General features: G+C 49.4%; 1 protein-coding gene across 2 annotated transcripts in view; it reads left to right on the forward strand.

The window, feature by feature from the left end:
• The window catches only part of FOXK1 (forkhead box K1), a 92,047-nt gene that overhangs the window by 45,660 nt on the left and 32,139 nt on the right, over positions 1 to 14,248 (forward strand). For both annotated transcript variants that reach the window (XM_035130523.2, XM_035130522.2), the window contains exon 2: positions 3,937 to 4,134. In XM_035130523.2, coding sequence (XP_034986414.2) covers positions 3,937 to 4,134 — 198 coding nt within the window. The remainder of the gene's footprint in view (positions 1 to 3,936; positions 4,135 to 14,248) is intronic.

A 14,248-nucleotide genomic window follows, 5' to 3' on the forward strand; every position in this document is an offset into this window, starting at 1 on the left:
GGGGGGAGATTGCCCAGAGTTGTTGAGCTTTTGGGGGGGGGGGTTGCTGCCAATTGCACGCCTTGTCGAAGCCACCAATCTCCCCCCCCCCCAATCACTGCTGACAGTCTGCTGCTCGCCGCTGCCACCAATCACCCGCCCCCCGCACTATCTGTGTATAAGACGACCCACCCACCCCCCAATTTTTTAAAATAAAAAAACTTATAAACTGGAAAATGCGGCAACTTATTTATCTAATTTATATTCCTCCTGAAGGAGCCCACTGTGGCAGAGCTGAGAGCGGGCATGCATCTTCGAGAGTTTTAATTTGTTTTTTCCCCCATTTGGAAACATTATTCTGAACCGCCAGAATGAGGGTGCTTCACAGAAAACAATGGCGAGCCGGAGAAAGTGGAGTTGCGCTCTTGGCGCTTCCACTCACGTCCATGACTTCCTCTGCTCCTTCCACCCCCTCTCTGAGGTGGAATTGCGACCTCACATCATTTCGAGAGGCTGCTGTTAAGAGAGATGTAGAGAGGTAGCAGTAACCTTGGCAATGCGCCGCCAGCCGTCTCGGCGGCGAGAGAAATGCGCCCGCGGAAAATTGACTTGTATGCTACAATGTCCATCATAACTGCCCGTCCTTATAGCACGTTAGAGGCCCGTGTGGCCGGTTGCCATCGGACATAACTGCTGGCGGGGGGGAATGCCTGCCGAAATGGAGTAGCCTTGCCTGGAGCAAAAAACAGGTGGAGTGTTTTGGTTTGGTGGGGAACGCGCATTATGCGAGGGGATTTCACAGAGCTGTGATGTGTTGCTCTCAAGGTGCCTGGCAGAGGCTGCGAAAACTTGCTGAGCTCGTTCCTGCTTTGCTGCTGGAAAATGCAGAGGAAAAAGTTCAAGCGAACGCCGGTTTCTTCAGCTTCTTCCCAACTGCAGAGGCCAACCTGGGCTGCTTTCTGATGGCGTGGAACAAACAGCTCCATTGTCGCTTGTAATATTGTGAGCCAGTCCAGCACAAAAAGGGAGGGTGTGTGTGTTCATTTTATCGCACAAAGCAATGGCTGCGTTTTTACAGGCTCAGAACCTTAGCCTGCGATGACACTGCACGGATGATAAAGCTTTCACGTTCTTGGAAGGAGGCTGCAGAGCGAATAAAAAGCTTAGAAACTGCGAGCGGCAATTCAGCAAAAAGCTTGTAGGTCAAACTCGACTGCGGCGTGTTGAGCTTTCCGCTGCCTGCTCCCATTTTTGCAGGGTTTGCCCTCGGGGAACCCTGCCTTCTAATTCCCCCCAGCTATATGAGCGGCTGCTCCTGAGTCCGAAAGCCCGTGGCAAATTTGCTGCGGAGGGTGGAGGGCAAGGGGAGCTCATCTCGGAAGGATAGCAGGAGAGCAGCCAGGCAATGACGCCGAGGAAGCTTAGTTCCCATTGGATTGGCCCTTTCCTTGATGTGATTTTGGGGCACGACAAAACTCTTGCCACGCTCGGTTCCTGAGCTGCTGAGCGAGCGTCTTCGAGACAGATTGGGGAACCGGGGTTCATTTTGCAGAACGATGGCTATGGAGTGGGGTCAGAGGAGAATGGTCCCTCTACTAATTGCTGCGCCACGCTGGGTGGAGGGAGTGCCTACTGGCAATTGTGGAGCTCCTCTGGGTATTCCATCGGAGTAGAGTGGCCCTTGGTTCTCAAACTTAATCCGTTCCGGAAGTCCGTTCCAAAACCAAGGTGTGCTTTCCCAAAGAAAGTAATGCAAAACGGATTAATCCGTTCCAGGCTTTTAAAAACAAACCCCTAAAACAGCAATTTGACATGGATTTTACTATCTTAACGAGAGCATGGAGCCATAAAATGAAAGCAATAAACGATGTACTGCAGTCACACAGTCAAACCATTAGTAGCTGAACTGGGTCCCACACAGTCAGAAAAACAAAGCAAAAAAAAGCCGCAGAAACAAAAGCGCAAAATAAAATAGGAAACACAGACAGATCTCAGCATGACACTCAAAACAGAAGTGTGGCACTCAAATCGGAAGCGTAACACTCAAAATGGAGCACATTTGGCTTCCAAAAAACGTTTGCAAACAGGAACACTTACTTCCGGGTTTGGGTTCCAAGGTGTTTGAGGACCAAGGTACCACTACAGAGGAGAAGATGCCGTGTCAATCTGAGTTCTTGAGGCCAAGGCCTTTGGGACAGATTGCTTTGGCCTGGCCGACCCACCGGGGGAACTCAGCACCAGTGACGCTCCAGCAGCGGTTTGCAAAGGGCGCACCTTTGCAGACGCGTTTCGGGGTCCTGATGTGCGAATGGAGCACGTCTCATCGCTGCAGGGGGGCTGCCCAGCCCAGTCCAGGTGATCGTGCAGAAGGCTTCTGTGAGGGACAGGGGGTATCGCGAAGTCCCTCCCCTCCTGAGTTCCAGCCCATCCCCGAGCGCAGGGGAAAGCAGGGAGAGTTCCGATTCAAGTGGGGAAGCAGGAAGTCGTGTCCGAGGCTCAGGCAAGGTAGCGGAGCCAGCGTCCCAGGTGGGACAGGAAGGGGCAAGCAAGGGGGGCAGACCTATCCCCCCAACTCCGGAATTGCGCAGAAAACGTAGGGGAAAGAGGATGGGTCTCCCCAAGTTATTATGCTGGAGAAAAACGCGCCAAACGCCATTCGGAGGTTCTGATTCAAGCTGACAAGATGTGTTCCTGTAAATAGCATTGCCTTCAGCACTGTAAATACGCAGCACCAATAAAAAGATAAAATGCAGAGCTGTGTAGAGTCGTTACTCTGAAGTAGCCCACTCCGGTCCCTGTGACAGCTTCCCTTGCAGTCAGGACCTTGCAAAGGAACCTGCACAAGGCATGAGGAGGAAAACCCTTTTCTCTTGGTGTGCTGCATTAAGGCACAGGCCCTGGCTAGGTAGTGGTTGTTGCTTTTATTTTTGATTATATATTTTGTGGTTTTATATTTTGGTTTTTTGCTGTGAACTGCCCTGAGACCTCTGGGTATAGGGCGGTATATAAATTTAATTTAATAATAATAATAATAATAATAATAATAATAATAATAATAATAATAATGGTAATTTTTAAAAAGCACCACCTTCTGCTTTGCTTGCAGAAGGTCCCAAATTTGGTCATCGGCACCTGCAGGTAGAGCTGGGAAAGACCCCTGCTTGAGCCCCTGGAGAGATGCTGATAGTTGGCGTGGTTATAGGGGGCATCAGTGTTCGAAATTTCCCAGGCACGTTTTCCTACCGGGACGGGTCCAGTTGCAACTGTGTGGAGATTTCTGGGCGCCAGGTTTGCGCCCGCAGTTTAGAAACCTCTGACTTAGTCCATAGTTAATAGCATTTCTGATTTTCCACAGCATGTGTTTCTCCTCCTTGCATACAAGTGAATTGTTTTAAGAGCGAGCCTCGGTCAAGCAATGTAATTTAAATCATAGAATCGCAGAATTGTAGCGTTGGAAGGGATCCTGGGGGTCATCTAGTCCAACCACCCTGTTCCAAACCACCCTGAGATCTACAGATATAGGGTGGTATACAAATTACACAAATAAATACCCGCCCACCCCCGGGTAAATAGCCACTCTGTTGTGGCGACCTTGATTTAAGTTGCCGTTTGGCGTCCAACTGATATATCTTGAGTTTCTAACACTGCCCTGCAGATGGTCCTAAACTACAACTCCCATCTTCCCTGACAATTAGCCGTGCTGGCTGGAGATAATGGGAATTGTAGCCCCTGACAGCCCTCCTCTGTGAATTTGTACAATCCAAGTTGGTGGCTGTCGCTGCCTCCTGCAGGAAGGAGTTCCGTAGTTTACGCGTTGCATGCAGAAGGATTTTCTTTTCAGCGGGACTTAGAAAACCAGCTGTTTTGATTCTCTCCTCGCTGCGTGTCTCCAACCATCGGCCCTTAACGTTCTGCAGACCTTTTGACTCTTTCCTTCCTCTCCTTCCTCTCCCCCAGGTGTACTTTTCGATTCCCCAGCACAATCATCAAGATCCAGTTCACGTCGCTCTACCACAGAGAGGAGGCGAAGGAAGAAGCCTCGTCGCCTCCTCTCCGGCCGCTCTACCCCCAGATATCGCCGCTGAAGATCCACATTCCGGAGCCGGACCTCCGAAGCCTGGTCAGCCCCCTGCCCTCTCCCACCGGCACGATCAGGTAAGGAAGGGCTTTGCTATTCCGCACCAAATCGCCATTGTGGGATCGGTTTGAGGGTGCTTCCCCCAAAAGGAGCCCATTGGCATACACTCGCGTGTTCGATGCGCAAAGCAAGAGAAAGGCCTGTCATTTTGGTGGGTCAGGGCAATGAAGAGGCGGCTAGCGCTGCAGAGACTCTAGGCAAGCAGCGCAAATGCGGTTGCTTTATTATTATTTATTAAATCTACATGCCACCCTTCATCAAAAGTTCTCAGTGCAGTTCACAGAGTGCAGTGCAAAATTATTATTATTATTTATTATTATTTATACCCTGCCCATCTGGCTAGGTTCCCCCAGCCACTCTGGGCGGCTTCCAACAAAATATTAAAATACAGAATTCCATCAAACATTAAAAGCTTCCCTAAACAGGGCTGCCTTAAGATGCCTTCTAAAGGTCTGGTAGTTGTTGTTCTCTTTGACATCTGGTGGGAGGGCATTCCACAGGGTGGGTGCCACTACCGAGAAGGCCCTCTGCCTGGTTCCCTGTAACTTGGCTTCTTGGAGTGAGGGAACCGCCAGAAGACCCTCAGTGTCCGGGCAGAACGATGGGGGTGGAGACGCTCCTTCAGGTAAAGTAAAATTTGCCTTGGCACTCCTTTTAGAGTCCACCAGGTTGATCGCGATCTACATGTCGATTGCGGGATGTACCTGGTCGATAGCCCTGCAAAAAAGAAAATGCTCAACAACTTTGGCTCAACCCCCCCCCCCCCCCAAGCTCAACAACTCCGGTCAATCCAGTTTATTTCTAGTGGGAGTAGATCGCAGTCTCTTGGAAGCTGGACACCCCTGTTTTAGAGTACGCCACGCTGGGCCTCCTGTCCCCCCATGGGGATACCATTGCAATGATGGCTAAAATTGCCCCTGCGAACTCCAGCGATGGGGGATAGGAGGTTTTGCCACCCCAAACTAAACGGGCTTCATCATGAAATCAGTGTGGCACAAGCAAATGTTTGTTCTGCAAGTGTAGCCCAGAGGGAAAAAGATTTTGAGAACCACTGTGCCAGAGTGTAACATTTGGAGCAAGACTGGCTCTCGTTTAGAAGATGCCCCGTTAAGTTAGGTTTGTTTGTTTGTTGCATAAGACTTGATTGCTTTTTTTAAAAAAAAACAACAACCCTCAAAGCAGTTTGCAAGAAGATAAATCAAGAAAAAATTGCAACAACATCAAAGCATACAAAAAGTTAAAATACCGAAACAAATTAAAATTCACACCAACTTTCCTCACTACAACTCTGTGGTTGCATGGAAACCAAGGCACCTGATGGAGGCGGAAGAAGGGATTTGTTATGATGCATATTTTGTGAAACTCTCCGTGCCCGTTGAGCAGCAAGCAAAGTAAACACAACATTGCTCTGTCTGCTTTGCTGGCATCTTGATGGGACCAAATTGTTACTGGATTACTTTTATGTTTTGTTTCTAAACCGCTGCTCCTTTGCACAGGAGCGTGTTTTTGCTCTGAGTCCGCCCGTGAAGAGGGCTACACATCAAACTCTGCTTTCTATCAAACTCTGCTTTCTAGCCATTTGCCCTGGTGCGAGGCTGGGTTTTCCAGGATTGCTAGGAAACTGGGGCTCCTCTGCTACCCAGTATCCATACCCGGTGGTTTTCAGACCAGGCAGTACAGTGGTTACCTTGGTTTACGAACTTCATCCGTTCCAGAAGCCTGTTCTTAAACCAAAGTGTTCTTAAACCAAGGCATGCTTTCCCATAGCAGCAGGGGACTCAATTGACAAATGGAAGACACTCAACAGGAAGCGTTCCGCTTCCAAGGCAAAGTTCACAGACCAAAACACCTACTTCTGGGTTTGCAGCGTTCTTAATCCAAGTTGTTCACAAACTAAGCTGTTCTTAAACCAAGGTACCACTGTATTTTGTGTTGCGGTACTGTGAAAATGCAGTGGTATTGCTGGACCTGAGTTCCAATCCTCGCAGAACCGCAACTCTTGCTAAATTGCCGAGGGAATTCTTGCGAAGCTAAACTGGAACGACTCCTTGTGCTCTGCTCTGACTTCCTTGGAGGAGGTATGCGTTGCAAAGTCGAGAAGGCGACTTGCTTGTTCACATTGAACCGTGGTTTGTTCTAAGCAGCAGTTTGATGTGACTCTGTTCAGGGAGCGCTTGCCATGGGCTCCTGGGAAGAGAACCATCCGTCACCCCAGAGGAGTCTGACATTTAATGCTTTGGACCATTTATTTGTTTTATTGCATTTTGAGTTGTAACCTGCCTTGAGCGCCTCGGCCGAACGGTAAAATATAAATGCATCAAATAAGATAAAGGGAAGCAGCGAAACTCAGCACCCACCTTTGTCTTCCTCCTTGAGTCTGCCGGGGAGCAGTGTTAGAAACTCCCCGGGCGCCAGGTGCGTTTTGCAAGTGGCACGGGTCCACCTGGAGATTTTTGGACACCAGGTTGGCACTTGACATCTCCATCTGGTTGGCCCCTCCATCTTTCTTAAGCAGGTCAGCAGAATAGCTTATTTTTCACCTTTATTATCCCACTTTTCCCTCCAAGGAGAACATGGCTCAACCCCCCCCCCAGTTAATCCCTTCAACAATCCTGTGAGGTAGGCGAAGAGGCTGTGATTGACTCGAAGGTCACCCAGTGAGCTTCCTGCCTGAGTGGGGATTCGAACCCTGATCTCCCAGGTCCTCATCCAACACTCTAACCACTACACCCCATAGTCCTTCTGCCTATGGGGCAGCTTATAAATTAAGTAGGTAAATAAATACGGGGAAAGCAACATGTCCCTTAGACCTGAACTATTTTCCTTGAAGCTTGAATTGATTTCGTTCTGCATTGCCTTATTTGAAGTTTTAATGCAGGGATCCCCAAACTAAGGCCCGGGGGCCGGATGCGGCCCAATCGCCTTCTAAATCTGGCCCGCGGACGGTCTGGGAATCAGCATGTTTTTACATGAGTAGAATGTGTCATTTTATTTAAAGTGCATCTCTGGGTTATTTGTGGGGCCTGCCTGGTGTTTTTACATTAGTAGAATGTGTCCTTTTATTTAAAATGCATCTCTGGGTTATTTGTGGGGCATAGGAATTCGTTCATATTTTTTTTCCAAAATATAGTCTGGCCTCCTACAAGGTCTGAGGGACAGTGGACCGGCCCCCTGCTGAAAAAGTTTGCTGACCCCTGTTTTAATGTGTTGCAAACTGCTTTGAGATTTTCCCCTTTAAAATATAAAGCGGTATAGAAATGAAATTAACAACAACAACCCCCCCCCCTTTTTTTTTTAAAAAAAAAGACACCTAGAGCATTCCATTGTGGCAACCACAACCCAGGTTTAAAGTTCTGTTTGGCGATCAGCTCATATATGGTGAGTTTCTCTCAATGGCTGAGAGATAACTAACTGTCCAGTCTCAGCTTGCAGAAGGCCTCCCCTCAGGAGACTTCGGAAAGCCAGGGATGGTGAACACAGCCATCCTGAGCAGATCGGCTGGCGAAATACCAGGGCAGCTTCCTTCGTGGGTCTCTCAGAAGCCACGCAGTGCTCAGAAGCCATGCCTTCCCCATACCCCCCCCCCCAATAAATGGGGGCCAGGCTTGGAAGGGAGAGAGGGCTGCTCTTGCTTCTCTTCCTGCAATTTATCAACAACAACAACACCGTTTATTGTGAGGACCATGCCTGTACAGAAATATCAACACAACAATAATTAAAAATGTTAAAATTCATTGCATACTATCCCAAGAAAAAACAGGAAGAGAAGGAAAACAAGCAACGAGTTAAACAGATGATGAAGGGGTCCTTTACTTTATCATCCCTGCAATTTGTCGTGAAGATAAAGTCTTGCCCTTGGTTCTCTTTCAAAGAGGGCCAGATTTGATGAAATGAACATGCGTGAGGGCCGACCAAAGTTGTTGAGCTTTTTTGGGCTTTGACCCCAAGGAAATAAACTGCCGCTGGGGCTGAATAGAACCGGACAGAGGGCCAGAATAGCCCCCCCCAAACAGACTTTGGACACGCCTGCTGTAGGGAGCGACATGGGGCAGGGCTTCTGCAAGAGGGCGCGGCCGTAGCTCCCTGACAATGCACAGGCGCAGGCTGCTAGCCCACGGTGACCCCTAGACCACTGCCCTCTTGGTGCCATAAACTCATCCCCTTTGCTTCCTGCCCTTTGCGTTATTCAGAATAGCGGTTTGTGCTGCCCCCGAAGGATGATAACAACACAATAAAATTCAATCATAGAACCACAGAGTTGGAAGAGACCACAAGGGCCATCCAGTCCAACCCCCTGCCAAGCAGGAAACCCCATCAAAGCATTCTTGACATAAGCCTGTCAAGCCTCCTCTTAAAGACCTGCAAATAAGGAGACTCCACCACACTCCTTGGCAGCAAATCCCACTGTCAAACAGCTCTTACTGTCAGGAAGTTCTTCCTAATGTTTAGGTGGAATCTTAAGAGAGGTAGTCTTCAAGAGAGGTAACAATATTGCAATTGTTATTTATCCATGCAGCCAAGGCCATTGCAGAGCAAATACATAAATCACATTATTTAAACCAGGTAATTCTGCCAGGTAAGAGTTTGTTCCCCTGATGAACCTAACGTATCCCCAGAAACCTTTCTCCTTAAAATTGGCGCTCTGTGGGCAAAACAGTCCACTTTTTCAGAGGTGTGTAATGGGGAGCTGTCCCCTAATAAAAAGTTAACTGGATACCCAATCGATCTCTCAGCTGTGAGATGTAAATCTTTGAAGAGGGATGCTCTTAAGTCCTCATCAGTGGGGTGAAACAGTTAATTGCACATTTATTCAAAACTCAGTTAAAACTATCCAGTTTAATTAATCCAACCCCTTGGTCCAGCGACGGGAACTTTTCAAATTCTGTTCGTCGTTTGCACCCCCAATGCCCCTGCCGCCCCCTTCTTTGCACCCCTTTAAGCATTCCCACTGCTCTCCAGGGGCATGGTATCGCCCCCCTGGGGGGAACCACTGCTGCGGATGTTCTGGACTGCAACTCCCATCAGCCCCAAGCGGCAGGCCTGTTCTGGCTAATGGCTGCTGTAGTCCAAAACATCTGGAAGAGGCAGCAGGTTGGGGAAAGGCTGGGAGAGGCAGGGGGGGGCTAGCTGCTTGACCTGGCAGGAGGCACCTCCCTGGGATTTTCCTGCCCCTTCCTTTGGTGGTTGGAAGAGAAGCAGCCCCCCAAGTGGCCTCCGTCACTCCGTTCCAAAGCTTGCATGTGTAAAAACAGGAGAAACGGCGGGCAGCAAGTTCTGTTTTCAGCCCCTTTCGCAAGCAGCCTTTGCGGTTTCGACACCTGGCACCCTCCCTCTCTCGAACGCAGCTCCGACAAAGAACCACCACCCCTTGGGGATCGGCTTCCCGGTTGCCGCTTTGAGGGAGGGGGGCAAAGCTACCCAGCACATGCCCTGCCTTTGTTTTTAATGCTGCCCCACTCATAGAATTGGAAGGGACCCCGAGATAATAATATCTCCTCTGCTTCCCCCCCCTTTTGAAGACAATAGCCCTGGCTTCTCCCGCCGCCGAGCCTTGCAAGAAAAGTGCTGCAAAGTTCTCAGCGCTTTTAACATCTGCTGGGGCTTCAGCAAAAAGCAAATCTATCTGAGCTTCTTGGAAAAAACCTCCCGCAGACGTCTTTCTTGAGGTTTCCTCCTTTTGCTCAGCCTTTTCGTTCTTGTTTACAAACATCCCCTTTCTGTGCACACCTCTCGAGGTTTCCTCTAAACTGGTTTTCTTCCTCCGGATATGAATGAGATTGGCCGCCTTCAGTATATTTGAATAATAATAATAATAATAATAATAATAATAATAATAATAATAATAATAATAAAATGCTTTTCGTCCCCAAATCCAAGCAGGCAGCTCACTCCCCGATACCCTCTTGGTCGTGAAGCTTAAGTGGCTGTGCTTGGGCTGGGAAGGGGTGGAGCAGCTGTCTTGCATGCAGAAGGCCCCGGGTTCCAGCCCTGTTGGTGGTGCAAGGCTGAGACACATTCATCGTCGGAAGTGCTCAAGAGCTGCTGCCGGTCAGTGCAGACTGCACTGAGCTCCCTGGGCACCACTCATCTTGACTCTGTGGAAGACAGCTTCCTAGTCAGCTATCAGTCAGCCTGGGCTACCTTGCAGGGCTGTTTTGAGACAGCAAAACAGGGGGGGGAGCGCTTTGGAAGCCCAGCACGAGTCCCCTGCCTACGTGGGCCTAAAGCGCTGCCTCTTTCTCCTTGCAGCACACAATTTTTCACTTGCGGGATCTGCTCTCGCGAGCTCCAGTGGTGGCCATTGGCGGCTGTGGGTTAGGCTAATTCACGGGGTCGATAGGAGGACCGTTCTGCTGCCGTGAGCCCTGCCAGCTCAGTGGAGCCTCCACACCCAGGGGCAGCCTACCCCTGTTTCGCTGGAACAGGGAGCTAAAAAAAACAACCCAGGAACAGTGCCTGTTTAGCAGTTTTCCAGGTGCTTCCAGCTGGCCGGCTGTCGGAATCGCAGCCCCGGTCCAGAGGCGACAACCCACCCCCCTTGCCCGTTGACCCTCTGCAAGAAAATTGGCCGTTTTGGAAACACGGTTCTTTGGGGGCTGTCTACTTTTGTAGGAGCAACTTCTCCTCGCCTTCCTCTTCGAGGAATGTCAGCAATCCTTCTGTGAAAGCGAGGTGGGTGGGGACTCCTAGCCCTTCCTCCCCACCCCTCCCTTGGGAGTCTGATCTCATCAGCTCAGCTTTCTCCCCCCCCCCTCCCCTTCTCGCTTTGGTAGCTGTTTCACTTGCCTAATTTGGTGTGCCTTTGCCTCGCCGTGCCCTGATTGGCCATCCGGGGCAAGGGAGGAGGGGGGGGCACTTTTTGCAGATCCTAAGTTTACTTTCCTTTCTGGAAACCGGAGCCTCTGCTGGCCTCTCCCCTTCCTATCCCTCCCCACGGTTAAGGGGCAGGGCTTTCTAACTGCAAGGGAACAGACAGAGACCCAGAGCGGGCAGAGGAAGCCTGGCAGCGCTCCCCTGGCCCCTTGACCCCTTCTGCCTCTTGCCCGCCTCTCTGTTTACTTCCCCGCTCGCTTTCCCAGAAATCCCCCCCCTCCTCTTTGCAAAAAATAACCTCTTTCGTTTCTTTTCTCTCCCACTGCCCCCCCCCCCCCCCGGCCCATCTGAAAGTTTGCATTTCTTTTTCCGGCACCTGGAGAAAAGTTGAGTCAACTAAACGGAACCCAGCGTGGCCACTGTGGAAACTGCTGTTGCTTTGAGGAATTATTAAGACTCCTCCTCCTCCTCCTTCCCCTCCTTTCCCCCTTCTTCAGAATTTCCTCTTTTTTTTATTACGCAATTAATTGCTTTGCCTCTAGCAGACACTGTTGTTCTGATTACTCGTTTCATTTCTGCTCCGCTTTGTACCTTAAAGGAAAATGCTCGAAGCGGTTTGCAGCGTGTGTTAAAACGGTCAAATAAAACAGCCCAGAGGAAAACGACAGCTCAGTTGGTCAGAGCGTGGCGCTGAGTACGCCAAGGTTGCAGGTTCGATCCTTGTCACGGGCAGCAGCCGAATATTCCTGCATTGCAGGGGGGTTGGGCTAGAATGATGCTCAGGGTCCCTCCAAATCGCTATGATTCTGTGAAACTCGGGCTTCGAGGGAAATAGTTCAGGTCCTTCTCTAAGGGACATTCTCGCAGGACCTGGGAGATCTGAGTTCGAGAGCCTAGGAAGAATCTGTGGCCCTCACGCCCCAGCATTCTCGCCTTGCAGATGCCCCAGTGGGAAAACCCAAGCCCCCCTCCCAGGGTTTCCAGCAGCCGACATATTTGCCTCTGACAGTCATCGAGAAACCTACACACAAAAAAAACTTACTGCTGTTTTCAGGGTTTCATTTGGGGGAGGAAATACCCCACTCCTGCTGGATTGAGCCCCACTTGTTTTGTGTTTTGTTTCAGATTTGCGGTGTGCATTTTTTTGGTAAGAAAGACAGCATTTTTTTAAAAAAAAAAATTTAAGCTTGTATTGCCATGTTGCGCAACTGAGAGAAATGTGGGATTCAGCCTTGCAAGAGAAGGCCAATAGAAACATCCTGTCTGTGAGATCATGCTCACTGAGGACGGCCAAAACAGCAGCCGATTTCAAGCAAAGATTTTGCAGATACTAGGAGGCTTTTTTATTTTTTATTTTTTTTAGGTTGCCCGGGGGGGGGGAGAGACAGTGCAAATCAGGCCCTTTCGGGGGCTCTAGTGTGGCCTCTCCACAATTCTGCCTCATTCCATAACCAAATCAGCTTCGGGACTTTAGTCAAAACAAGCTCAAACTCTGCAACGGCTGCTAAATGCAAAGCTTTTGAGCCAGCCAGTTTTAAAAAACCATTGAAGTTCTTATTGCCTGGGAGGGAGGAAGAAGCCCCTTTGCAGAGAGAGGGTGTCCTCCGAATCAGGGCTGGTCCTCAGCAAATTCATTGCAATATTTTGAAGTATTAGCACTTTACTGAATTGTATTGATTGTTCTGACAAATTTGTTGTTGACACTTGCTCAGTTTATATCAAGCATCCCCAAACTTCGGCCCTCCAGATGTTTTGGACTACAATTCCCATCATCCCTGGCCTCTGGTCCTCTTAGCTAGGGATCATGGGAGTTGTAGGCCAAAACATCTGGAGGGCCGCAGTTTGGGGATGCCTGGTTTATATGTTACCGTGTTTGATGCTGTAGTTTGTGTGGGGCCACCCGCTAATGTTAGCATTTGTTGCTGGGAAAGCGGAATGCAAAAATATCAAATCAAAATCAGCTCAGTTGGTAGAGCGTGAGACTACTCTTAATCTCAGGGTCATGGGTTTGATCCCAATGGGCAAAAGATTCCTGCGTTGCAGAGGGTTGGACTAGATGACCCTCGTGGTCCCTCCCAACTCTGCAATTCTAGACTTCTCCTTCCTCTCTCGTTGGACTGGCCTTTCCCTGCAGCAGGCAAAACTGGGATGAAGGTGATAGTACAGGCTATCCTGGCTGCTGGTGGAGGGGGTAGGTCTCACTTTCTTTTAGGGCTCCCTGCAAGAAAAAACCCAACTCAGGAGGGCCCTCTCTCTGTGTACCTCCTCCAAGGGAGCAGAAAAGGGAGAAACGGCCTTTTCAGTGGTGGCCCCTCGGCTAGCAGATTCGCTTTGCCAGCTGTTTAGCCACGAGGCAAAGACATTCCTGTCTTCCCAGCTGTTTCGTCTTGATTTGCAGTTTGATTTTTGGCTCATTTTCAGCGCTCAACTTTTAGCTAGATGTTCTCGGTCGTTAGTGGGTGAACCTTTCTGGTTCATGGTTTTATTGCTTTAGGTTTGGGCTCTTAATCTTGCAAGTTGCTTTTCCCCATTAAAAAAAACGATGAATACGTTTTTAAAAAACATATAAAAACAAACAAACCCAGCAACCAGAAGCAGGTTGAGCCTAGAACCTCTAAACCTAAGTTCTACGGCCATAGAATCTGTGGTTTTGTTTTGTTTTGTTTTTGCCCCACGTGGACAAGCCCTGCACTCAGGGACCTCAGAGCTCTGTGCCACCTTGAACGCTTCTCCTGCAAACTCTGTGAAATGCAGGGAACTGCGACGATCGTGGGCCGTAAGCCACAAAGGTTCCTTTGCCAGTATCACAGCAGCAGCTGCCCTGAACATATTGGAGTTCCCTGCGTGGACCACGGAGGACGGCTGCGTTGGTGGCTCACGAGAAAGAGGGGAAACGAAACTCTGCAGGGGCTCACTGTCAAGGGAAATGAGTGACGCGGAGCCACACAGCATGGAAGGGGAGGCCGGCTTAAATTTGTGCTCATCTTCAAGTCTCAGATCGGTGCAGATTTGATTCTCAAAATAGCTTACATTCAAAAAAAATATGCTGTCAATATAATTGCATTGCTTTCTCTCCAGAGATGCGCGTACTTTGCAAATGTCCGCCGTCTTCAGATGTGTGCATTCTGTTTCTCGTAACGCATGTCTAAATTGAATTGTGCCCTAATTGGAAACAGCAGGGTTTTATGGGGAAGGCATGAGGCTGGAATTGCTCAGATTATCTTCATTGCTTTTTCTTTCTTTCCCGTTTGGGTCATGTTGGCAAAGCCTCCCGGGAGACTCTGTGGCTGGGGTGTCGCATTTTGATCTTGCATGTCA

The sequence above is a fragment of the Zootoca vivipara genome, chromosome 14 (genome assembly GCF_963506605.1).
Source record: "Zootoca vivipara chromosome 14, rZooViv1.1, whole genome shotgun sequence".
Lineage (NCBI taxonomy): Eukaryota > Metazoa > Chordata > Lepidosauria > Squamata > Lacertidae > Zootoca > Zootoca vivipara.